At 46.5% G+C, this 25,654-nt stretch overlaps 2 protein-coding genes across 2 annotated transcripts in view; one reads left to right on the top strand and one right to left on the bottom strand.

Moving 5' to 3' along the window:
• Positions 1-18,374, top strand: part of LOC140689982 (von Willebrand factor A domain-containing protein 3B-like) — a 72,223-nt gene extending 53,849 nt beyond the window's left edge. The window contains 7 exon segments of the mRNA XM_072951356.1: positions 1,039-1,150; positions 4,990-5,114; positions 6,792-6,929; positions 9,480-9,580; positions 17,251-17,490; positions 17,492-17,843; positions 18,303-18,374. Coding sequence (XP_072807457.1) covers positions 1,039-1,150; positions 4,990-5,114; positions 6,792-6,929; positions 9,480-9,580; positions 17,251-17,490; positions 17,492-17,648 — 873 coding nt within the window. The 3' untranslated portion in view covers positions 17,649-17,843; positions 18,303-18,374.
• A 3,625-nt stretch (positions 18,375-21,999) lies between these two features.
• LOC107035216 (uncharacterized) overlaps positions 22,000-25,654 on the bottom strand; it is an 84,925-nt gene continuing 81,270 nt past the window's right edge. Inside the window, exons 71-72 of the mRNA XM_072951369.1 lie at positions 24,822-25,003; positions 22,000-22,341 (exon numbers count right to left, since the gene is read on the bottom strand). Coding sequence (XP_072807470.1) covers positions 22,151-22,341; positions 24,822-25,003 — 373 coding nt within the window. The 3' untranslated portion in view covers positions 22,000-22,150. The remainder of the gene's footprint in view (positions 22,342-24,821; positions 25,004-25,654) is intronic.

The raw sequence follows: 25,654 nt of genomic DNA, 5'->3' as shown, positions 1-25,654 counted from the left end.
CCGCCCCTGGTACAGTTGAGAGGTTGCATGCAGCAGAGTTCAGTGATTTGGGTCAGGAAAATATATAGTGGTTTTATAACAAGATTCCAAGCCAAAGACTAGTTCTAGTTACGTCATACAAATGCATTCTGTACCTGATGTGGAAACGTTGTTTGTTAAATGGAAAATTCGAAAGTAACAAACACTGAGTGATTTCACCTGAGAGCGTGACCTTGGAGCTAAGTAATGAAACGAAAGGAGGGTGGCACCATTTTGGATCGTGATCTACATCCCTTGGTAATGGAATCTGGCAGAGAAGTGAATTGGATTCTCTGAATTTTGGAGACAAGGCAAAATCGAATGGCCCAGTGGACATCATCCTTACTGCCGGTGTCCTTGCCCACCTGACTTCCTCAGTGAAACTGGCATGCAGCTACCCGCATGCACCTAAGCCTGGAGATGTGCTGGTTTATTGGTTTAGTGCTAGCATGTCTTGTTCTCATTCTCTGACTCTTATCCTCTATGGATTCTTTTTAAAACCCAGTGGCATCCTTGTATTGCACGTGGCAGGAACGGAACAGGGTGGAGAGCGTTCTCTGGCATGGGCTGTACATACATGTATGTATGTCTCTAAAGTCTTCGGCAAGATTCAAAAGCAGCAGGATATCGTCTTCCTGGACAGGTGCTGTCAACCTTGTGACTGAAGGGATGGTGTGTCTAGCTGCCCTGACTGATGTCCTTCCATCCCAGGAAAGCGATGCTGTGTTTCTGTGAACGAACTGTTGTGTTTGTTTTAACAAAGCTTGATGGAATTTAGGCTGCAAATTCTGCCTTACTTTCTATGGACAGTGGTCCCCATATCAGTTCAGTTTTAAGAGCCTGTTCCCAACAGCATAGAATAGAAGGTACTCAGAGTGAGTACATAGTATGTGCACATTGTATAATTCTTCAACAGTGCGATTCAAGTAGAGAATCCCAAGCTATCCTGTATCTGTGGTTTTCACTGTCTGCATTGACTTTTTCTATCAATTATTAATGTTTTATCTTTTTTTTTTTAAGCAACAGAAAAGTCAAGGAACTCCAACAAAGAAAATCAAATCCAAAAAACTGGATCCACTCAAAGGCCAGAAGGTGATTGCAAGATGTGATGAAAATGGCTTTTATTTTCCAGGTAGATGTTTTATTTTGTAAGATTCCTTTGTTAAGTAATGTGGTATCAGGAATTAGAATTTCTCTAAAACACTGACACTTTCCCTAAAACACTGACACTTGATGGGCTGTACGAAGGTATTCCACTTCTAAAATGAAATGATGGTGAGGTTTCTCCTCATATTTGTGGGGAAATAATAGCCAGAAAAACTTGTTTATTTTAAATCTCTCATTTAGTAAACACATTTTTACTACATATCTATTGTTCCATGTGTGTAATATTACTAAGTATTCTACTGTAGTGAGGAAACAGGAGAAAATTCTTGTCTTTGTGGAGCTTACTTGCTAGTGAAGGAGACAGACAACCAACCAAATAAATAAAATATGTAGTGTTTCAGATCCAGGGCTGTGAGGAAAATCAAACCACAAAGGGAGTTGAGAGTGTCAAGGTGAAGGTTGCAATTCTAAATATGGTGGCTAGACTGGGATTTCAAAATTGTAGAATAGATAAACAAGATTATACTGTATAGCACAGGGAAATATACACAAAATGTTATGATAACTCACAGAGAAAAAAATGTGACAATGAGCGTGTATATGTCCATGAATGACTGAAAAATTGTGCTAAACACTGGAATTTGACACAACATTGTAAAATGATTATAAATCAATAAAAAAAATGTTTAAAAAAATAATAAATAAATAAATAAATATGGTGGCTAATGAAGAGCTTCCGGGGAAGGTGGCCTATGAATAAGGACTTGAAAAAGGACAGGAAAGCCATGAGATTCTTTAGGGGAGAGAGCTCTAAGCACATAGAACAGCAGTACAAAGTCCTGAGGCTGGAGTGCCCACGACATCCTCTTCCCGGGAGCCAGTGTGGCTGGATCAAAGAGGTTTGCCGAAGACATCTGGGGCAAGTGATCCCGAAGGAATCAGCCAGGTGAAGTTCAGCAAGAACTCTATGGATAGTGAAAATAATATGTGTGAAGCTCTAGAGGTGAAGAAAAGCATATGTCTGGAGAAATAAAATAGATTATGGCTGGGACCTAGAATGCAAAGGAAGGGTAGACAGTAACAAAGCTCTTCAGAGAAGGTGGGTATGGGGCTGCTCATAATGGGTCATGTTAAGAAGTTGGGACTTTATTGCGGAGCCACATTTAAAGCAGGAAGAAACATAATCATACTTGAAGTTTCGAAAAAATCTCTCCCATTGATGTGTGAAGAGTATATACAGTGGATTAGGATGTCACTTAGGTCCCTGGCTTGGGCCATAAGGTAAATGATGGCACCTGTCGGAGATGGTGTGGACAGGAAGATAACGAGGTGTGTCTGGGACATGATGAGCTGTAGGTGCACCATGAGGCACTGGAGTTCTCAGAGAGGCTGTTGGAGATATGGTCCTAGAGTCTGGAGAGGAAATCTGTCTGGAGATAGAGATTTTTGACACCTCAACACAAAAGTCATTGAAATCATGGTAAAGGCCTACTGGGAAAAGAAAGCTTAGAGAAGGAACCCTGAGAAAGAGCTGTCAAGAGATTATACTTCGAAATATAGCTGCTCTTACATGTAGGCATTATCTGTCAATCTCCAGTTAAAAATAATTATTTATTAAGCATAATTAAATCAAATCTGCCTTTGAAGCAGGAAAAATACTTCAACAGGAGTTTGGGTTTCCTGCAGGCACATGTGTAGAGCTGACAACTAGGATATTTTATTTGAAACTGGGTAAATGTGCTTTGAAGTTGATGGGATGGGAGTAAATACGGATCTGGATGTGTGAGATAATGAAACTCTGCTTTTCAAGAGCAGGGCCTGAGCACCTTCCATTTCTCTGGGGCCTGATCATAGGAGACCAGCCCTGCTTGGTTTTCTGAATCTGAGCCGTAGTGAGGGATCCAAGGCTAATTTGGCAGTTGAATGGGAATACATGAAAGCACTGGGTTCCCAATGTGCCTGGATTAAGGCTTGGGATCAATTTGCTGGCCAAGGTCCCAGAAAAAAGTTGTATTGCTCGAACTTTTCCCTAGCACCTTCCCTGTATGATAAGAAAATGCAGAAGGGTAACCGCCGCTCACCCAGGGAATCTGGGAAACGGGGCTCACACTTAGCCACCGGTGGTACCTGAGGCCACGTGGGCAGTGATCATTGCCCCGGTGATTTTAAGTATGCAGCTAGAAGCAGGGGACACGCACTCCTAACAGCTCCATGGGGTTTGGCCATTTGGGAATTTTTAATTTGCGGCTCAAATAAATCATTTTAAAGGTAATAAACATTTGGATTTAGTCCTATACTCAGTTATTTTGATTAGTGGCTTGTTAGTAAATACTGACTCTGCCGAATTAAATGATGAGGCTGGGTAACTGGATGTCCTTAATTTTTGTTCCCCTCCCCGCAGTCCTCCTCCCTTTGCACCGAAGTCAATGAATCTTTTCTTTAATTGGGAATTTCAACTCTATTTTACCCTTATAGCGTTTTTTTTATAAAAAATAATTTTAAACTTACGGAAAATGTGCAAGAATAATAAACGCCCAAATACTCTTTGCCCAGATTTACCAGTTTTTAACATTTTGTCACATTTATTTACCACCGTTATTATTTTATTTTTCTATTCTCTCTCTCTCTGTCTCCTTCGCTCTACCCATAAAACATACATTATTTTTTCTGAACTATTTGAGATTAGGTAATGTCATCATGCCCCTTTGCCCGTTAATCCATCAGTGTGTATTTCTCAGGAACAAGGCTATTCTCTTAATAAAACCACAGTTGAGTTATCAAATTCAGGAAATTTAATATTATTATATACTCTTTTAACTATATATTCCAATTATCTTAATTGTCCCAATAATAGCCTTTATAGCATTTTTTCTCTCTTACAAGGTCTCAATTCAGAATCGTTATTAAAATTTTGTTACCGTGTCTGTTTCGTCATCTTTAATCTAGAATCATTTTCTAGCCTTTCCTATCATCTGTCATGATACTGACATTAAAAAAATTTTTTTTTCCTTTCTTTGGCCATTTAAAACAAGACACGTGAACTTGAGAATCGAAAATCAGCAGCTATTTCTTTGCCACATGAAAGGACACAGGATTTGTCAAGGCCAGCATGGGAGCTGGAGCAGGGGTGCCAGGCACTCACACCTTGGGAGCCCAGTGGGGTCGAACACATTTCTGTCTCGGACTAGGGGGTCCAAGTGCAGCTGTCACTGCCAGGGAAATGTCATGTCAAAACTTCCCTCTAATGCTTATAATCCCTTTTTAATGGGAAAAGAAATTTCAACTAGGATAAATGACAAAATACGTGCACCTTAACACCAGTATTTTCTTTTCCTGTTAGAATACTCTCTCTGTATATAACTAAAAGACAAGAAAACTTGCTGCTTTTTTTCCCTTCCTTTACTGATTGTATATTTTAGGGAAGCCTTTGGGTGTGTAATATTAGCTGAAAAGTTGATGAGGGGAATTCATATTTCCTTTCACGTTCACAACTTAACAATAACGGTTTTCTATCTCCAAGTGTTACAGAAGGAAATACGGCTAAAAGAAACAAACAAGAGAATCGGATGCTAGGAAGTGTCTGGGGAGAGAATATTTCTGGGAACAATGTTCCCATCAGGACGGTGCTGGTGATGCTGGTTGAACGGGCTTCCTGTGTTCTCTCAGCTTCCTAGCTCAGCTCCAGACCACTCTGACTGAGCAGGCATCCCACAGGATCCAGTGTTATCTGGTGGAGAAATCAAGTGGCAGGCACACTGATTGAAACAGGCAAAGTGTTACAGCTCAGTGAAGTCAACAGGCTGCGGCAAGCCTAAGGGAATAGGCATTGTCTTTATATTTTATTTTAAATCTGACTCCTTACAGGGGTTGTGAAGAAGTGTGTGAGCCCCACCCTTGCGCTCGTGGGCTTCCGGTATGGAGACACCAAGGTCGTGCCCATCTCATTCATCACGCCTGTAGGGGGCGCCATGCCCTGCCCACTGCTCCAGGTACCTGCTCCAGTCATCTCTTCCCGGGCCCCTTTTCACCAATTCCCAAAGCTCTGGATAACAGTGGCCCCTGTTCCTATGACCTCTTGCTTAGCATTTTCTTTGCTCCTGACCCTGATCTGCTAACACCCTGTTAAGGAGCTCAGGACAGCACAGACCTGTTTGCATTGCCCCTTGAGGCCCTTGTCACTTAACAGACACTAGACAGTTTGGGGGAGGGATTTGCTATGACTGCTGGTGCTCGTGAACTGCAGAAGATGATACTAAAACAGATTTAATAACAAGAGGAGAGAGAAACTGTAAACTGACTATACTTCAATTAAGAAAAAAAAAAAAAAGAGCAGAGGTAGCACTTTCCTTGACATTGTAATCAGCTGATGCCAGACCTTGATGCCCAGAACATACATCTGAGGGGTGAGCCAGGCTGATGTGTTCTCATCTGCTTATAAATTCGTCAGAACGGTGCTGTGTCTAGCCTGTCCCCTTGTGCTATCCTCATCCCAGCACCAAGGCCAGAGAGTAGAGAAAGCCCTCCCCCATCTCCACTGCTGCTGTTTCTTGGATACTGGGAGCCAGGGCAAAGAGCACCCTGGGAGCACTCACAGGATTCCACATTGGTGTCTGTCCCTGCCTCCCCTGGGCAGACTTGAGGCACACATCAGTGCACTTTGCCCCTGACCGTTAATCCCCTCCACCTGACAGATGCCCAGCAGCCCTGTGTGCCCCTTCACGAGATTTGCTTTCTGCTGGAACTTCTCTCTTTGTGACTTTTCCCCATGTATGCGCTTCAGAGCCACATTAAACAAACCTCATCCTTTCCTCTGCCCTGATCACCCTTCAGACGTGTAGGGCGCTGTTCATTCTCTCTGTGGTCCTCATGTGAAACTGTTACTGACCCGGGTTCCTGGACCCTTTAATCAGTAGAAATCGGTAAGAGGCCAGAGGAGGAATTCAGGCAAGGCCTTACTGGGACTTGTGCTGCAGCAAAAAAAAAGTTACAGTGCCCTTGCTCACTCCCTGGGGGGTTTGGAGGGGCCAGCTTGTTCCTAAAATGGGGTGAGGGTAGGAGCAGGTCAAGGGGTCAGGTCAGAGGGGTGGCTCAGGTAGTCTGCCCACCCCCTTGGTGGTGCTGTGTGGCAGTGCCCTGCTTTTGCTTCCCGCACCTCAGAAGTGGCAGTTAGGTTTTTGTTCTTATTATATCTTATTACTCATAACTCACCCCAACTTCACATGCACACAGTTACTTTTGTCCCCTTATAGTTTCTTCGTATTCTGTTGCTCAAGGAGACATTTGTCCAGGTGCAAGCACTGCAGCAAAGGGCCCCAGGCCCCAGGTCCCAGCCTGGCTCTAAACGTTCCAGGTTCCTTCAACCAGTCTTTGTAGGATATGGTTTCCAGACCCCTTGCCATCTTGCTAGCTGTCCCTGGGACCTATGTCAGGTGAAGTCCTGCTAAAAATGAGGCTTTGCCAAACTGATCACAAGTTTCTAGCTGTGGCCCAGTGAGCCCAGAGAATTTTGGAACTAGTGACTCTTTCCAATTGAGAAAAAAGAAATATTTGAATTCTAGCATTAGTACTTGCTAATCATCTTGGGGGATGTAAAACAAGCTTATATTGATATTGTCTATAGCATCTGTAAGCAAAATATTTGCTATGAATTATGTTCTCATCTACAGGTTGGTGATTACGTGTTTGCCAAAATTGTGGTACCCAAAGGATTTGATTTCTATGTCCCCGCCATTGTCATAGCCCTTCCAAACCAGGATGCAGCTGAAGATAAATTCTACACAGTTTTAAAGTGTAACAACCGGAGAGTAAGTAGACTTTCATTTAGAAAAGAACTTTCTCTGTAAGCAGAAAGTAGCTTCTTTTACCCCGCCTTTCTTGTGGGCAATGCTTCTCTCTTTCCTGGCACTGCCGGAAGTCTTGAAAGTGATTTCTCAGCTGTATCTATCCACCACCACCCCGACATCCACTCCCTGTGGTTAGACATCTGTCCACTGTGCAACACAGAATCTGCCCTCACTAAGGTCGCCATGGCCTCCTAGCACACCTTCATCCTTCAGACGGTCTTTGGGGCTCTCATTCCACATCCGATGGCTGGGGAGGCTCGCTCCCATCCTGGCCTCGGCCACAGCCTCCCAGGGTTCTTACTGCAACACTCCCTCTCTCAGCCTTCAGTTGAGAAGGCTGTGACCCCCACGAGCAGGGGTTTGGACAGCATCCTGGGGACAAAGGGAGCTAGATGAGCAGAACCTTGAGATAAGAGAGGGCAGGTGCCAGGGTGGCAGGCAGAGGAGCAGGGCTGTAGAGGGGGCCCAGGGAGGGCTGAGACGTGACCTGGACCTGCCCTCAGAGAATGATGGTGCTGTTACAGATCCTCCCGTTCTGCTAGAGGCTGAGACCGAGCATGCTGTAAGGGAAGCAGGAAGCTGGACCAGGAGCTAGGGACTCAAGGATCCCGAGAGGAAATTTTACTAACCCATTTTAGAGATAAGACTCAACTACTGTGGCTGAGTCTGCTGTCCTTCCCTGTGTATTTTCCCTGAAATTCGAGAAAACAATCTTTATCAGTTTACTAATCTGATGATATCACTTGCCTGCCTGATGTACCCTCCCCGCCCCCAAACTCACTTCTCAGAAAACTCAAGGGAAAGCCCAATGTGACCCCAGCCCAAGCCCAGCTTGCCCTGTGAGCTTGGCTTCCAGCTCTGTGGAAGGCTCACTGCTCCATGAACACGGGGCTTTTTCAAGCCCCTGGGTGTTACCTCTTCCTGAACCGCCTCCCCATCTTCTTTCCATAAGAGCTCCTGCCACCCCAAGACTCTGCCCGACTTCTGCCGAGGCCCTCAGGCTCCCCCGCACACTGTCCTGCCTTCCTCCCACGTTGGCTGCCTCTCCGATCACCCCACTCCTTAAAGGCGGGGACTGCGTCCTAGTTGTCTGTGCATCCCTGGCACAGCTCCTGACGAAGAGCAAGTTCTCACAACTGCTTTATAAAGTACTTGAATGAATGATGTTTCCATTTTGATGGTCCACTTAATATGCCTGAAAAATGCATTGGCAGCACCGAGCAGCGAACCAAACTGGTGTTCACTGTGTTACACACTTCTTACCCAGCACAAATACTAACCTGAGTGCCTCCCACGGTGAACAGCTGAACGCTCACAACACTGTCAGGTGGGGGGTGGGGGTGCAGCTCAGCGGTAGAGCGCGTGCTGGGCAGACACAAGGTCCTGGGTTCAGTTCCCAGCGCCTCTGTTAAGGGGGAAGAAATAAAGCTTAAAAGGTCTGTACTATTATCCCCATCCTCAGATAAGAAACCCGAAGCAGAGAGGTGCACCACACCCAGGCTAAGTGGTGGGACGGGTATCTGAGCCCAGGCAGTCTGATTCAGTCGCCTGCACCCTGAATGTCTGTGCTCAGCTGCCTGTATTTAAATACTATCCAGTCAGTTGTTGACTGTAGCGCGAGGCATGGCCATCAGGGAAGCGGTCATGGTGAGTGGATTTTAGGATGAAGGGTTGAATTTTAGGGTGGATGAGTGGAGACCATCGGAGCCAGTGGCCCCAGGAGCGCAGTATCTAATCTAACAGAACAAGACAGGGAAAGGGCGTCTTCTTATCAACCCAGGAAAATTCCCTGAGAGACAACGGGCTTTCCTGGAGCTGTTTGGATGGCAGCGAAGAAGCAGCCTGGAAGGGCAGCGGGTGGGAACATCTCAGCCCGGTGGCCCTGCTCTGAGGATGTAGACCAGGCAAGAGAGGAGAAAGCAGAACAAGGGACGTTAAAAGGGACGGGGCCATGGGCAGATCCCAGATGTGGGGAGAGATGAAGCAAGGGACCCAGCATCCCTGACAAAGAGCCTCAGAGCCCAGAAAGGACCTTGGAAGTTACCCACAGGGCAGTGGGGCCCTGGACCAGATGGCATGGTCTCAGGGAGGAACACTGAGCACAATTCCGATAGAAATTCTGGGAGACTTGGGCTGATGGTGGGACATCCAGCAAGGGATGGCGGTGACAGTTTATAAGTCTAGGAAAGAGATGGCCAAGGCTGAAATTAAGATAGACGGGAAGGTGGGTACATGAAGGAGTGTTTGTGTGTGCACACACACGTGTACACACACATCTTATGTGGGCGGACTTGGCAAATAATCCAGGATATGGGAAAATGACAGAGAGGACCAAATGACGACTTTTATTCCGTGTAAAATTATCAAGCATTTAAACTGCCCTTTAAGTACCGCCTGGAACAGGATAATGGCCTAGTAGCTGTTCTAATGGGTTGAGCTAGAATAAAATTACATCTGAATTGTGGACATTTCTGATTTAAATTTGAATGAACACTTTTGGTATTTTTACAGGAATTTTGCCCTCGGAGTGCACTTATCAAGATCAGCCAAAACAAATATGCTCTCTCTTGCTCTCAAATAAAATCACCTCCAATTCTGGAAGATTCAAAAGTGTAAGTGGACCCAACTTTTTTACTTTCTGAATTTTATTTATATCTTTGCACCTTTACTCTGTTTCTGAGTTGAGATCCATGATCTCTAAACACCTGGGGAGAAAAGCAAGGTTGGGGGACCTCCTGCTTAAAATGCAGCTCCGTGACGATTGTTCCTGCCTTCAGCGTCACGCCTTATACCTGCTGGCTATTTGTCTGTCTGGTTCTGATCTCAGATTCAACATTATATATTTTACTGACCCTTCCAAAAGGTGTTCAATCCTGCCACAAATCTGACGGATTTATTTTCCTTTTATTTGTAAGGATTCAAATAATGAAGTCTCACCGTAAGGTACGAGGTAGATTAAGTTGCAGTTGGGACCAGTCACCTGTCACCTCTCCCTTTTCAGGGTGAGAGTGAGGTGCTGGCCCTGGCTTGCCTGTGCCCAGGTGAGTGGCAGGGGATGGGGTGGGTCTCCAGGGGCGACAGCAGGGTGAACACATTCTCATCTGAGGCAGCAGGATTGCTAAAATCTGGAAAGGTGGATTAAAGCAAAATCAGTAAGAAAAAGCTGAGGCCTGGAGAGCAGGCAAAACCCCAGGTCCCTGGGGCCAACGAGGGGCATCAAAGTTGGAATCCGGAGCCCAGACCTTGGAGGTGGAGGTGGGTTTTGAGAATGAGCTGGGGAAAGGGATCCAGGAAACACCTTCCAACTTCACCTGGAATTTGCGTGCCATCTTCGGGTGCCAACATCCATCTCCAAATGGCCTCACCTCATACTTCATAAACAGGAACCACCAGACATTCTCTCCCTGAGCTTCTTTCCCCACCCCTGGGCTTGTGCAAGCCTGTATCATCCCCGCAGTGTCAAAGTCCCTCCTCTCGTCCAAGTCTGATCTGTCCACCAGGTCCGTCCCCTCTGCCCGTGTCCTGGACTCTCCTCCTCTCTCACCTTAGCTCCTCTCCCCCAATGCCTTCACCTCAGTGAAAACCCACAGTTGCCTCCCCTATTACATCTGTGCACGCATGTGTGCACACACATCCTAAATAAGTAGACATCGCTGGGCTCTGCAGTGCAGTCCAGCACTGCCTTTGCCTTCACCGCCCGGCTCTGCGTGCAGACTCACAGCCTGTCAGCTCAGCTGTCTCACCTCCTGCTGACTCCCTAAGCATGGGGTGTGTCACCCTGCCCCCTGCAGAAACTGCTTCCACAAGGACCGCTCAGCACCTCACACACTCACACCAATCATCTCCACTCATGCTGACCTGCCTATCGGCCACGCCCTCCTTCTCTAAGCCCCGCCTCTTGAGGCTGGTTCTCTCTCTGGACATCCTCCTTGCCTGATTTGACCCTCACCCAATGCTTCATGACTCCGTTGACACTGAGGACCTCTTATCTCCATCTCCAACCCAGACTGCTCCTGTGCTCTTGCCTCAGGATCACAGTCTGAGAGTGGGACCTGGGGTCAGGTTGTTTAAAGCTCCCCGAGTGGTTGCAGTGTGCCACCATGGTTGACGACTGCAGTGGAAGAGGCGTCGGAAACTAAGACCTGGGCTCTTGTCCCAGCCCCACGCTCACTCACTTATGTGTCCCTGGCAGGTTGCTCATCACCTCAGAAGTTGTTCTTCATCGTGAGGTTAGGGTGGTGTGAGCACTGGAGACGGCCATTGCCATGCCTGGCGTAAAGCAGGTGCTTGACACACAGTGGGATTCATCTCCTTTCTGCTACCAAATCGAACTTGGGTCCGTTGGCCTGCGTGCAGCAAAGCCAATCTACTGACACCCGGTTGTGGTGAAGGAAAGTACATTTATTGCAGGGCACTGAGCAAGGAGAATAGGTAGCTAACGTTCAAAACACCCGAACTCCCCGATGGCTTTCAGGGAAGGGTTTTAAATGGCAGCCTTTGAGGTGGGGGCTGCATAGTGCATGATCAGCTCGTGGACTTTCTTCTGATTGTTGGTGGTGAGGTAACATGGTGGTGTTTCAGGAATCTTGATCATCAGCCTTCAAGTTCCAACCAGTCTGGGGTCTCCGTGCAGGTGGTCGGCATGTAGTCACCACCCTCCCCCTGGGTCAGTGGAGGGGGTGGTCTTACTGTTTGCAGAACAACTCAAAGATCTGTGTCAGATTGTTATTTTTATCCCTTGAGGAAGAACTAGTTCTCGGTTTTGTCACTAAACTGTTGTTTGCGTTATCATCACTTTTCTTGCTTGACTGCTTTCCCTCTGTCTCTGCAGCCCCTCACTTCCCAAATTAGTAACTGTTTGAATCTCTCCTGGTTCCTAAAGAGGGTGGTACACAGTGAAGGCAGGAAGGAAAGTATTTGGAAGGGGAAGGGGTTCAAAATGGCAGAATATGGCCACAGCTGATGCAAATTTTCATTTTCAGTTCAAAATTTTGACACTTAAATGATTCTTCAAGACTTATAGCAAGGTTGGCTTGTAAAATATGTTACCTGTTTCGCTAAATGCGAAAGAACTAATTCTTAAAGGAGAGAATTTTAGTATCACAGTATTTGTGGTGTGAAATGAAGTGAGGCTGTTGCAGTTTTCTCCTTCCCTAGCAACCTGGTGACCGCGTTCTCTAACAGCTCCTGAGAGGGTGGAGGGGAATGCTTGCTCTTGCCTCACCTTCAGGAAAGTCCATGAGCTCTTCTACGGTTCATGGCATCAGAGATGTCTGTTCTAAACGAAAATATTCCCTAATGTGTCTATAACTTTGTCCATTTAGAGAAAACACATGTAATTTCTCCTAACTCCAAGAAGCGAGTGGACCAGAAGGAATTTTCCCCCATTTTGGCCTCCTCCCTCCTCACCAGGCTGGAGATTCACAGCCCAAGCTCCTCCCTGACTACCTCCTGCACCCCGAGGTCCTGGTCACGTCAGAAGGCTGTGGCCTCTGGACCCTTCAGGGGAAACACTCCTGGTGGGCTTCATGCTCTGGCTTCTGGTTTTCTCCAGTGAAGGGAAGTGCCTCTACCAGGTGTTACTCAACCACCCGCAGGTGGGGACCACATGCTTCTATGGGCAGGGCGCCCCTGGCAGGCCTGGGCTGAATCCACGTGGCTGGTGCCGTGTAGCGGGCTGGGAATCCCTCCCAGCAGAGCTGGAATCCATTCTCCCTTCCTTCTTGGCAGAGCAAGACTTGGGCAAATTACCTTCAAGTTCTCTCCTTAAGAAGATTCGCCTTAGAGGGAGTTTGATTTCTTGAAGAAATGAGCCACCTTCTAAGTGTGGTCAAAGCAAGGCCAGACTGGACGAATCATTTCCTCTGTGCTCCGGAAAAGTCACCGGGCATCTATAGGAGGCTGTTGGGCAGTGAGATCCTGAAGGCAGGCGTGTTCGTCTGCTGATGTGTGCCGGTAACTGTGTGGCCTTGGGGCCAGGGCTGGGCATGAGAGTCCTGGAGAGGAGACCCCCTCCCGGGGCTCACATGAGGTTTGTCTGGGTCTGCGGCCAGCTCTCAGTTTCTGTTACACAAAATATTCATCTCTCATTATCTTTCCTTGAGCAGTTAATTTTCCATCAAGCTATTTGGATTTAGGAGTGTGCCTCCAAGGAAATTATAATTCCCATGCTGTTGGACATTCCTCCCCTTACTCCACGTCACGCGGCCTCACATTGCCTTCCCGACAGCACAGATGTTAAGTCATTGATGAAAACTTCAAGATTCAGCGCCGCCTCTGACATTGCATGAGATGAATCACTTCTCATAATCTCGCTTGGCCACTACTATTTTTCCCTTAGAAGGAGCTGTGCCCCTGAACCCATTAAGCCCTTGTATGTCACGCGCTCTGTCGGTCCCTTCTGGTCAGATCCTGAGGCTGGGAAAGCAGGCATTCAGCATTCACCGTGTCTGTGTGTCCTTCCTTATCCCGGGGGACAGATGCCATTGTGTCTTCAAAAAGCATGCTCAGGCTTGGGACGAGAACGCAGAGAGTCGTGGAGGTTTGTTACTCCTGAGGGCCAGTGGGAGCTGTTTGGATGACAACAGCCTTTTCTCATCAGCCTCTCCATTTTCTGCCCCTGCATTGCTAAAACTCGGGGGCCTCCTGGTCCTTATCAGACACCTGTTCGGTGCTGACTCCAGAGTTCCTCCCGTTCTTCATGTTCTATGAGACACACTCGGGGCAGAATAGAAGCGAGCCCTGGGGGCAGAGTACAGCTCAGTGGTAGAGCACATGCTTAGCATGCACAAGGTCCTGGGATCAATCCCCAGTACCTCCAGTTAAAGAAAAAAAAAATGTCTGAACGGCTTAAAACAAAACCTGAGGCCTCAGGGAACCAGCAAGAACAGGGCCAAGGGGACAATACCTGATCAAGCGAACTGGTGGGCCTAGCTAGACACAGAGAGCGAGCAGGGAGAGGGTGCTCAGCTGTCTCTTCCCTGAAGTGGATCCAGCTGCTTCTGAAGAGCCCACAAAGGTCACAAAGGTCACAAAGGTACAGTGCCTGGCTCCCCGCAGTGTTGGCCCATTTGTCATGTTATTTAACCAATTCTGTAGCCTAAAGTTATGCATAGGGGACTTAATTTAACTCTCTTGGTCATGAGATGGGGCAAAAGAAAGCCATTTAGCAGTGCCTTTCCAAGCCAGCTGATGGAGACGGTCCACCAGCCCACCAGCCGGTATCAAGAGCTCGGCCACCCCTCCCCTTCCCACAGAGTGGGCTGGGCCAAGCAGAGGGAGGGTGCCTGGTGGGGAGGGCGTGGCTAAGAGCTTTCACATCAGATCGCATCTACCCTGCTCCCCCATCCCATGAGGGGACATTTCCTTGTGGAATATCTTGAACTTGGTCAACTTCCGTCATTCTGGAGAGTAAATAGGGTGGCCCAGCAGCGTATGCTTTGTTTATGTAAATAAAGGCTTTTCCTTTTCCAGGATCAAAATCCCAGCTCATATTTATTCTAATCATGACAACTTAAGTGGTTTTCTTCTTATTCCAGAAGTTAATGCATGGTTAATAGAATTTAGGAATTAAAAGCAAAAGGGATATAAAAAACCATCTATAGTCCCTCAGTTCAAAAATAATCATTTATACTTTGATATATATCTTTCTAGAGTGTTTTCTCTGCTATGTTGATTCTTTCTCCTCAAAATAAAAAGCTTTGTTTCTCATTATTTATGACAGTTGAGAAAAGATTGTTTAATGTGGAGGAAGTGAGGATTCCACTGGCATACATTTCCCTGAAGCAACGATTAAGAGATTGAATCAAAGGTTTCCAGTCATCCCATGCATTCAGTCTTAAAAATAGAAATGAAGCTGTACCATACATTCTGGTTTGCAAATTTTTTCCATTTAATACATTATTTGCATCTTTGCATGACAAGGGCACCTCTGTTTCATTATTGCCTGCCTCCAGTGTAATCCTTCAGGTTGTCCATAACTTAGGTGACCAACCCCCTACTGAGGGCCAGATGTGCGCTGCTCTTGGTCTTAGATTCTCTTCTTCCTGGGTTCCTCCCAAGATCGTCTTCCCAGTGTCCTTCAGGTGGGTAGGTAGCCCCTCCTCTGCCTTACTCTTTGGGTACCTCTGGTGCACCTGAAAAATTCTCTTCCCACGCCTCCTTCCTTGTTTCTCTTCTTTCTGACAGTTTATAGCTTGTAGACTGGACTGGGACCAATCCTAATACATGGGAGATAGAGAAAAACCTCTGAGAAGGAAGTAGTATATGTATCAACTCGGTCTGCTCTGGAGGGAGATAGCAATTTGAGGGATAGTTGATGGTAGTGTGGTGGATAAGACTTTAGACTTCAAAGAACAAGGCTGGTGATTACAACCCTGCAGTGTGATTTCAAGATGAATCTCCGAGAACCTGGCCTCACAGAACTTAGACATCCACACAGGTGCTGGCCTTAACATTTCAGGATCATCTTGTTGGTGGTCTCCTGGGAAGAATTTTGCCAATGCTATGGCTACTAGTCAGGCCATTTTTTTAAAAATTTGTAGTCAAATAAACAAAACATAAAATTTACCATTTTAATGCATGCAGATCAATGGCATTAAATACATTCACACTGTTATACAATCATCACCACCATTCACCTCCAGAACTTCTTCCCAAATTGAGACTCTGCACCTGTGAACTCTGCATCCCATCCCCTCTCCCCCCCACACCCTGCCCTTGGCAACCACCATGTTATGTTCTAGCTCTATGATTTTGACTAGGGACCTTGTATACATGAAATCATAGTGTTTGTCATCTCGTGATGAGCTTATTTCACTTGGCTTAACGTTTATCCATGTTATAGCAAGTGCCAGAATTTCCTCCCTTTTTAAGGCTAAACAGTATTCCATTGCATGATTTTGCCATATTTTGTTTATCCACTTGTCTGTCAATGAACACTTGGGTTTCTTTTACCTCTTGGCTATTGTGAATAATGCTTCTATGAACATCAGTGTACAGATCCGTTTGGGTCCCTTTTTGTGAGTATATACCCAGCAGTGGAATTGATGGATCATATAATTCTATTGTTACTATTTTGATACTGTTTTCCACAGCAGCTGCACCATTTTACATTCCCACCATCAGTGCACAAGAGTTCCAGTTTCTCCACATCCTTGCCAACACTTGTTAACTTTTTGGTTTTGTTTTTTCTTTTTTTCAGCAACAGCTATCCTAGTAGGGGTGGCCAGTTTTTTAATCTCTCTTGGAAATTACCTCCTGGGTCCTTGAGCCAGTCTTTGAAAAGTATCACATGTAGATGACTCTTAATCCTTGGAAGAGGGATATGATTGATGGGACTTCCTGTTTAAAAATAACTAAAAATCTTTTCTCACATCTGCTAATTTTTTCTTGACAATTTCCAAAAGGTTCCGAAGCAGCCATGGTCACAGTTATTCAGAGCGAAAGCTGGGTGAGCCAAGATGGCAGATACCGATTATGGAAACAAAATAAGTTTTAACACTAGGCAGCTGTTGTCCTTAATTTACCTTGAAGGCTTTGAAAAAAGCAAGTTCCCAAAATGGAGTGTCATGATGGCATGGCTAGAATGGGGTCATGGTGTTCCCAAGATGCCTTTTTTGAAGGACAACACTTCTAGATAAAATAAACTGCCCAGTATATTTTGTTTTATTTCTTATACCCTTTGACCAACATCTCCCCATTTCTCCCACTCCCCCAGCTGCTGGCAACCATCATGCTATTCTCTGTTGCTATGAGTTTGGCTTTTTTTAGGTTTCACATATGAGTGAGATCTTACAGCATCTGTCTTTTTCTGACATATTTCAACCAGCATAAGGCCCTCAGGGTCCATCCATGTTGTCACAAATGGCAAATTTCCTTCTTTTTTATGGCAAAATAATATTTCATACATATCACATTTTCTTTATTCATTCACCCACCAATGGACATTTAGTTACCATATCTCGGCTATCGTAAATAATGTTGCAGTGAACGGGGGAGGGCAGATATCTCTTCAACATACTGATTTCATTTACTTTGGCTTTTGACCCAGAAGTGGAGTTGCTGCATCAGATGGTAGTTCTATTTTTCATTTTTTAAGGACCCTACATACTGATTTCTGTAGTGTTTGCACCAGTTTACCTTCCCACCAACTGTGCACGAGGGTTCCCTTTTCTCCACATCCTCACCCACACTTGTTACCTCTTGGCTTGGACATCTCTGTAGACAGAGCAGCTGTCAAGACCAGGGCAACCCTGATCTCTCTCTTTCTCTCTCTCTCTAGGGAAGACATGGACATGAGAAACTCTACTTTACCAGTATGGCCAATCCAAGAAGCTGACACTGGGGATTCACAAGCACTAAAACAGAACCCTAGAAGGAAGAAAAAGAAAGCTGCCAAGAGGCTGCCTCTCCAGGAGATGGCATCCTCGGACTCGGACGACTCTTCCCGTGGCAACAGGTCCCGAGAGTCCTGCCCCAAGAGACACGTCAAGCCCAAGGCGGGAGGGGGACGACATCGTTTGTCTCCGGAGCACCCTGAGACCTCTCCCGGGGGTAGTGCACACGCGGTCACTGCCCAGGTTCCGGGCCAGCTTAGGCCACACCACGGCAAAAACTCTAACACCCTTAAGTAACGCTAACATCCACTTCCCAGAGAAGGTCCTCGGCCCTGGGGTCTAGGAGTCAACCAGCTACACCATCGCTGCCACGCCTCCACCTGGAGCAGTCCCACCCTGCCCTTGTAAAGCAGCAAAGGGCTGAGGAGCATCGCTGGGAAAGCTTAAAGCAGCTGGTGGCAACCATGTAGGAGAGAGCCAGTGTCCCTCCAGGGCTGCCTCAGCCACCGGACACTGTGGGACTAGCCCCTCTGCTGAGGTAAGGCCGCCCTCCCCCCGCCCTCCCCGCCCCGGTTGCAGCACAGGCAGACTTCCGTGCCGCCCTCCACCCGGACCCCCTGCCTGTTTGAGCTTAGTGGTTCTGGCTTTTCCGGACCATTCTTTATCCCGTTCTTCTCCCTGTCCTCACGGAACTGTACTCAGTCTTCCGGTAAACTCCCCACGCCACCCTGGAAGTTTGAGCTGACAGATTACTGTCATGGGATTTTTAAATTTTTTGAAATCTGTAGTTCTAATCTTGAAATGATGTAGTTCCAATCCAAGCCTGCCATCTAATTTTAAATTGAGTATCTCATCTGAATTAGGAATTTTATCATTTAATGTTAGGACTGAAATTAAGTCCTAGTAACTTTTCTGAGAGCTGCAAGGCTGAACGTTACCTATCTTACTGTTTTCTGGAAATTTTTATTGAGCCGTCCCTAATTATTTTTGTCTCTAGTCTGTTGTAGGTCCCTCTAATTGAGCGTGGAAGCAGAATAAAAGCTCTTACACTGGGAACATTCCAAAACTATCGGGCTGTTTGTTACTGTTGTCTTTGAACACATTTTAACAATGGCATACAAAATTATTCACTTCTGTTCAATGATTTTTGGTAAAATTAGCTTCATTAATTTCAAAAGTGAAAAAAATTTCCCCAATTCTCTTCTTCTTGTCAGTAATAGCCCTGGGGCTAGATAAGAATAGGGTACAGATTATTAATAAGGAAAATCTTAGTTGCTTTTTGCAAATAGAAAAGGTAAGGCAGCATTGTGATACCCTCAAATTCACAACCTAATTAAAAGTGATGCTTACATTCCCAAAAGCGGGGGGGTCACCAAGGTTATGGCAAAGAGCTTAAAGGAGGAATCCACTTCCAAAAATATGAAAGAAAAAGAGACATCAGCTCAGCATCAGAGTAAAAGTATTAATGCAGGGAGGCAGGAACTGAGGAGTAAGAGAAGGAGCTAGAACAAGGCAGGAGATAGTGTGTGGGGAAGCACACTGTCCCCCAGAACTCTGGAAGGCCCTGGAGCAGTTATCTGGGTTTGGTCTGCACAGTGGAGAACTGGTAGGGTGGGAGAGAAGCCATTCATCCAACCATAGTGATTCATTCGTACATGCATGCATTCATGTAAGCCTGCATGTGTTCATTCAGTTATTCAGCAAGCAGCTGAGTGCTGACAGTGTGCCAGGCTGCAGAGAGACCATTAGACTGTTCTGTCCCTCTTCATCTCCCCGGGGATTCAAGGCTGGACTACAGGACAGATATGCATGCTAGTTTATCGATATTACATTACCACGCATGTTATGTTCAATGACATTAAGTGATATGTTCAATGATAACGCCCAGTTTCTGTGTGCTGGGAAAAACTGCAGTAATGACAGTGTATTTCCACTTCAGCCAGTATGGAACAACAGGAACTGGATTTCCACCCCCACCCCCTGCCTGAAACAAATAAAATGCCTGATAAAAATGTATGTCACAGTGGTTTCGAAAACACTGGACGGAGGCATTGATCTCCGAGAAACAAATGAGCTGAGCTGCAGCAAAGGGAGGGAATGCATTTCCTTCCACACTGCACGTGCATCTGTGTGCATTGCCTCAGGTAATTTGTGTGTTTCATTTTCACAAATGTATTATTTGCACTTTTAGCATATGACAGAAAAAGTAATAAAAGAGGTTCAATCTGTAAAAAAAAATTAATAGTAGCTAAATATCCAGATTTTATAGCCATCCTATGTAATTGGCCTGGACCTTAAGCCAGGGGCAGGAGTGTCAGAATGGAGTGACTGACAACCACCCAGAACTATGGGGAGTGAGTACAGGGTGATAAGCACTTACCAGAAGAAGGGGAACAGATAGTTCAAGAAGAGACCAAGTGACGGCTTGAGTGATGTAAGAAAGATCCATGCGTCAAGTGACAGAATCACTGACGTGACCTCTGAGTTCTTTCTAACTCCAGGAGTCTATGAAACAATAACCTAGTCCATTACCAATTTCAGATCAGTTCCATATAGATGAAAAGCCAGCCTTATGAAAGCGGGGAGGTGTTGTAGCTAACACAATTAGATAAGAAACACTAATTAGAGGAATAGAATTGAAAAAGAAGTAAAATTATATTTGCACATGATAAAAATTATACCTGAAGAACCTGAGAGAATAAATGACACTCATTCTAACCAAAAAAAAAAAATTCAATGATGTGGCAGATAGAAATTTGATACACAGAAATCAGTAGACTTCCTGTGTGCACAAATAGTGATCAATTAGAAGATATACTGATAGAGAAAAACCTCATTGATAATAGCAACAGAGAAAATTAAATACAGTCATATTTATATGTTATGTAAATGAAAAAGGCATCTGTGCAATGGTCCCTCGGTCATTTATTTCTTCACTGCAGGCTGAGACCATTTGCTCAAGAGCCTCCCAGCACCAAAATCAAAATTTCGCACTTTAAGTTATTTTTAAAATAGTCCGAACAAGCGTATTTTTAGTTATTTAGACGCTGCCTGCTTTTCATACCCATGAAACCTCACTCAACAGCTGTCCCTACACACTGATAAGCTCGGGCCTTGTGGTTGTTAGTTACCAGGCTCCAAAGCAGCTGCTGCCCTTCAGAGCTTTCTCACCTGGAGACTCCCCGCCTTGCTGCTGAGTGACGTCACCTAGACACACAGGCCCTCTCTCCCGCCTTCCTGTCCCCAAGCAGGTCCCTTGCCTGCCTTCCAGAAGAGGCTGTCACTGTAAGCCTTTGAAAGTCCTCATGCTGTTAGGGACTTTCTCTCTCATTCAACCCTACCCACGTGCCACCCAGTAGTTTGTTGTGGTGTGTTACTATCTTACCCAATGATATCTTTTCTTGATCAGTCCCCAAAACCCTCAAACCCCCTTCAGATATCTACAAAAAACAAAACAAAACAAAACCTACAGCTACTATCACAGTTAGAGTTGAAGGAATGAATGCTTTCCCTTACAATTGAGAATAAGGCAGTGGAGCTCACTTCCACCACTTCATTAAATATTATACTGAGGTTCCTAGTCAGTGGAGTAGGCAAGAAAAGGGCATAAAACTCATAAGGATCAGAGAATAAGTTTCAAAAAACTCTGTTTTAAAAATTGTATTCAAAATAATGTTAAAAACCACAAAGTACTTAATAATATAAAAATTTAACCCAAAAAGTGACCACCTCTATGCTGTAAACTACAAAACATTCCTTAGAGAAATTAAAGAAGACCCAAATAAGTAGCTATACCATGTTTATAGTCTGGAAGAATCAAAGTTACTAAGATGTGAATTGTCCTCAAATTTATAGATTCAATGTAATTCCACGCATAATTCCAGCAGGTTTTTTGATAGAAATTGAGAATCCGATTCTAAAATGTATATGGAAGTGCAAAAGAATTAGAATTTCCAAAGCATTCTTGAAAGAGAACAATATTAGGTGACTTAAATTACTGTTATCAAGACTTGCTCTAAAGCTACAGTAAACAAGAGTGTGGTGTCGGTGAAAGGATTGCCATATGTATCTTTGGAATGGAAAAGAGAGTCCAGAAATGGACTCACACACATATATGATCAATTGATCTTCAACAAAGGTGGCAACGCAGTTCAATGAGAATAGAAGTTACTTTCACTAAATTACTGGAAATATTGGATATGCATGTGGCAAAAGGTGAACATCAACCTTTACATCAAACCATAAATAAAAATTAACTTGAAACTGGTCATAGACCTAAATGTAAATTATAAAACTATAAAACATCTAGAACATAGGATAAAATCTTTGTGACCATGAGAGTAGGCCAGTACTTCTTTGTCAGATCAAGATCACAAAAGCAATAAACATAAAAGAAAAAATGAATAAATTGATTTTCATCAAATTTACAATTCCTGCTCAATACCAATAAAGAAATGCATAAACATGCCACAGATTAGAAGAAAATGTTTGCAAAAATGTTATCTAATAAAGAACTGGTATTTAGGATATTAAAGTAACTCTTAAAACTCAATAATAAAAAAGCAGACAAATGAATTTTTTTTTAAAGTTTAAGATTTTATTGCATACTTCACAAAAGAAGATATATGATTGGCCACAAGTGCATGAAAAGCTGGTCCACATCTTTAGCCACTGGGGAACCTCTGATGGTCTTTTTTTGTGTCAATTTGGCTAAACTACAGGCCCCAGTTATTCAAACACTAATCTAGACGTTGCAATGAAGGTATTTTGTAGATATGATTAAAGACTATAACCAGTTGTCCATAAGAGAGATTATCCCGGATAATCTGGGTGGGTCTGATCCAATCACTTGAAAGGCCTCAAGAGTGGAACTGAAGCTTCTCTGATGAAGAAGAAATTCTTCCTGTGGACGGTAGTGCCCAAGAGTTCCAGCTTGCCCTTCTGACAGCCGGCCCTTTGCACGTCAGTTTGGCTGGACTGGAGAGGGTGAAGGTGAGCTCTGGGAGGGGTGTTGTCTGGCAGCCGTTCAGAAGACCCTAGAGGATGCAAGATGTTGCACTGTGATCTTTAGATCTAGAACAACCAGGGCAGAAACACCACATATCCTGCTGCATACTGGGGCTGCTTCTCTCGTGTGGGTTGCCTGGGACAGTAGGCTCATCATCTTCCAAAAGAGGGACCACACTGGGCCTGTATATTCATTTTCATGTCCTTTCTCACCATGAGCTACTACAAGATACTATGGTTCCCTGTGCTGTGTAGTATAAACTTGTTGCTCTATTTTATATTTACCAGTCACTATCTGCAAATCTCGAACTTCCAGTGTATCCCTTCCCACCCTGTTCCCCTCTGGTAACCATGAGTTTGTTTTCTGTCTGTTTAATTTTAGATTCCACATGAGTGTTGTCATATGGTGTTTTTCTTTCTTTCTGGCTTACTTCACTTAGAATGTTGTTTTCCAGGGCCATCCATGTTGCTGCAAATGGTATATTTTTTATGGCTGAGTAGTATTCCACTGTATACATATGACACGGCTTCTGTATCCAGTCATCTGTTGATGGACATTTAAGCTGTCTCCATGTCTTGGCTATTGTAAATAGTGCTATGAACATTGGGGTGAAGGTGTCTATCTGTATTAAGGCTCCCTTTGGATATATGCCCAGGAGTGGGATTATTGTATCATATAGTAAGTGTATTTTTAGTTTTTTGAGGAATCTCCATACCATTTTCCATAATTGCTGTACCAAACTACATTCCCACCAACAGTGTACAAGGGTTCACTGTTTTCCACACCCTCTCCAGCATTTACCATTTGAATATTCATGTTTTAATTATTTTATTGCAGAAGCGACATGTAGGATAACGAAAAAGTGGCATCCTGGTGGCTGGGGGATGAGCCTGTGTGTGTGTCCCCATGCATGTGTGTATGTTCCTGTATGTGTGTACATGTGTGCCCTCCATGTGCCTGCATGGGGGTGGGGAGTGGGGCTGGAGCCTGTGTGTGTGACTGAGTGACATCTCAGGCACGTGGGCCTGGAGGGGTGTGAGAGGCCGTGATGCTGGGCTGCGAGGCTGTGACCTGACCAAGGCCACACAGCCCGTCTTGGGGCTCAGGGCCCCACCCTTGCTTCCAGGCCTGTCACCAATCAGCTGGGGTGTTCTCTGCCGTGACACAGGACTTGGAGTCCTGACCCTGAGGGCCCCACAACTTCGCTCAGGAGGGGTCTCTGGGGCAGGAGGAGGAGGCTGGGCTTGGCATGGGGAGGGGGAAGCAGGGAATCCAAGGGGGTGAGCACGGCTCTGGAGTTTGGGGGTGACCAGCAGCAGCGAGGTGAGGGGAGTAGGAAGGGCCTCCTCACCAGGACTGAGTTTGTCACCCCGGCCAGGGGAGTCGCTTTTCTGCACAAGGGCCAATTTAGAAAAATGTGGAAAACCAAGTTTCAGGCTCCATGGTAGGTAAGTCCCATTCCAGACGGAAATAGCAGGATGTGACCCCATAAAAAGTGGTGAGCGCACGTGAGCCATCGCCCCGCCCAGAAAGGAATTCCCCCGAGAGCCAGAGCTCATCCCACCCACCCAGGGGTCTGGGAGTCCTGGAGCGATGGCCCTGCTGGGGTCCCACTACCCAGGAAGATGGGGAGAAGGGCCGCTGGTCATACAGTCGAGGATCAAGGAGGGGAAGAGACCTGCCCAGGTCACCCAGCACAGGAGGGCAGTCGGGTGGGACCCAGGGCTTCGGGCTTGTCACAGGCCCCCTTCTTAGGACAGGGGCATAGGCCTGCCTGGAAAGAAGCATCGGGAAAGTGAATAACCCTGCAGACAGGGCCAAGTTGGCTGGCTGGCCGAGCCTCAGTTTCCCTTCTGTGGAACAGGGGATGGGACGGCGCCTGCTCACAGGGTCTCTGTGAAGCTAGAGATGGTGCTGCTGTGGTGCTGGGGAGAGCCCTCCTGGTCCTCCTTACCTGGGAAGTGGCCGGAGGGCCCTGGGCGCGGCTCTTAGCCCCATCCTGAGGGCCGATGGTGCCTGTCTAGCTGGGCAGGCTGCTGGTCCCTGCGGCCCTGACAGTGGCAGCTACACGGCTTGGTGAAGGATGGGCCAACTCCCCTTCCCAGTCACCCTGGCCCATCGTCCCCCACCACGCACCCTGGGCTGGCTCCCTCTTTCCTTCCTGCCTCCTCTTGTCTCTGCTTCCCCCTACCCGGTGTCCCTCTCTTGTCACCTACTGTCCCTCTCTAGGACTTGACCTCCACCCTTCTCTCACTCACACGCTGTCTCTCCCTGCGTGTGTCTTTCTCTGCCTCTCCCCCCAGACCCTCAGGCCCTGAGCTCAGGTCTAGCCCTGTCCAGGGCCACAGGGCCACAGGGCCACATCTCTCCCAGCCCTCCCATCCTCACAGCGAAGTTCCAGCCCCAGCCCTGCTCACAGTGGAGGAGCCCGGTTACGGAGCTGCTCCTGCTGGCATTTACTGCTGCATCGCTGTTCCCCCCACCTCCCGGGCAGCGCAACAGTCTCACCTTGACCTGTTTGTGGCCCAGCCTGGACCCCAGAGCTGCTGCAGGGCTGGCTGCCTCCCCCACCTGGAAGGAGGGCTCCGTGGGCTCCAGGGACAGCTGGCGCAGAGTGGAGTGGACTCTTTCTATACCCAACACCTTCTCCCTGGCAGTGGTGGCGCCCCGCCCACCTCAGAGTCAGGAGGCTGTGGGAGGATGAATGGCGCTCACGGGGCTCACTGAGAGCACTGTCGCCCTCAGCACCCCTCAGGGTCTGCCTGGAGCCGGGGCTGCCAGGCAGCTGACGCGGGGCGGGGGCACGGGCCTGGTCAGTGCAGGGCCTCTTGCTGGACGCCCATGGCCCCCCCTGCACCTCATCCATTCCTCACCATGAGACACGGCCACTTCATTCTGGTCTCACGACCAGACACCCCTGTGACTGACAGGCCCCACATGCCCAGTGAGTGTTTACAGACTGAAGCAGCACAGCCATCACTAGATCTAGACACAGGCTGTACCCAACAACCAGGAGGAGCCCTGGGGCCCCTGTGGTCACTGCTGCCCTGAAGGGGTAACCTTTCATCTGCCCTGTCATCTTAGTTCCTGCTGGTTTGTGAGTTGTGTGCCCGTGAATCACTGCGTGCCCTCAAGAGGGTGTGACCACTGATCCTCCAGGAAGCAGACACTGACACAGAGAGAACGGTGACAGATTCATTAGGGGTGACAACAGGAGAGACCAGAGGGGGCAGCAGGATGGAGTAGGAAAACATTTGGGCCTTAATGCACCTCTGACATCTCTTAACACATCATTGCCACAGTTGAGAGGCCTCTTCAGGTGTCAAATAGACTGTGCTGTA

This window comes from Vicugna pacos, chromosome 28 (genome assembly GCF_048564905.1).
Source record: "Vicugna pacos chromosome 28, VicPac4, whole genome shotgun sequence".
Lineage (NCBI taxonomy): Eukaryota > Metazoa > Chordata > Mammalia > Artiodactyla > Camelidae > Vicugna > Vicugna pacos.
The sequence above is the reverse complement of the archived record's forward strand: the minus strand, read 5'-3'. Positions and strand labels throughout refer to the sequence as shown.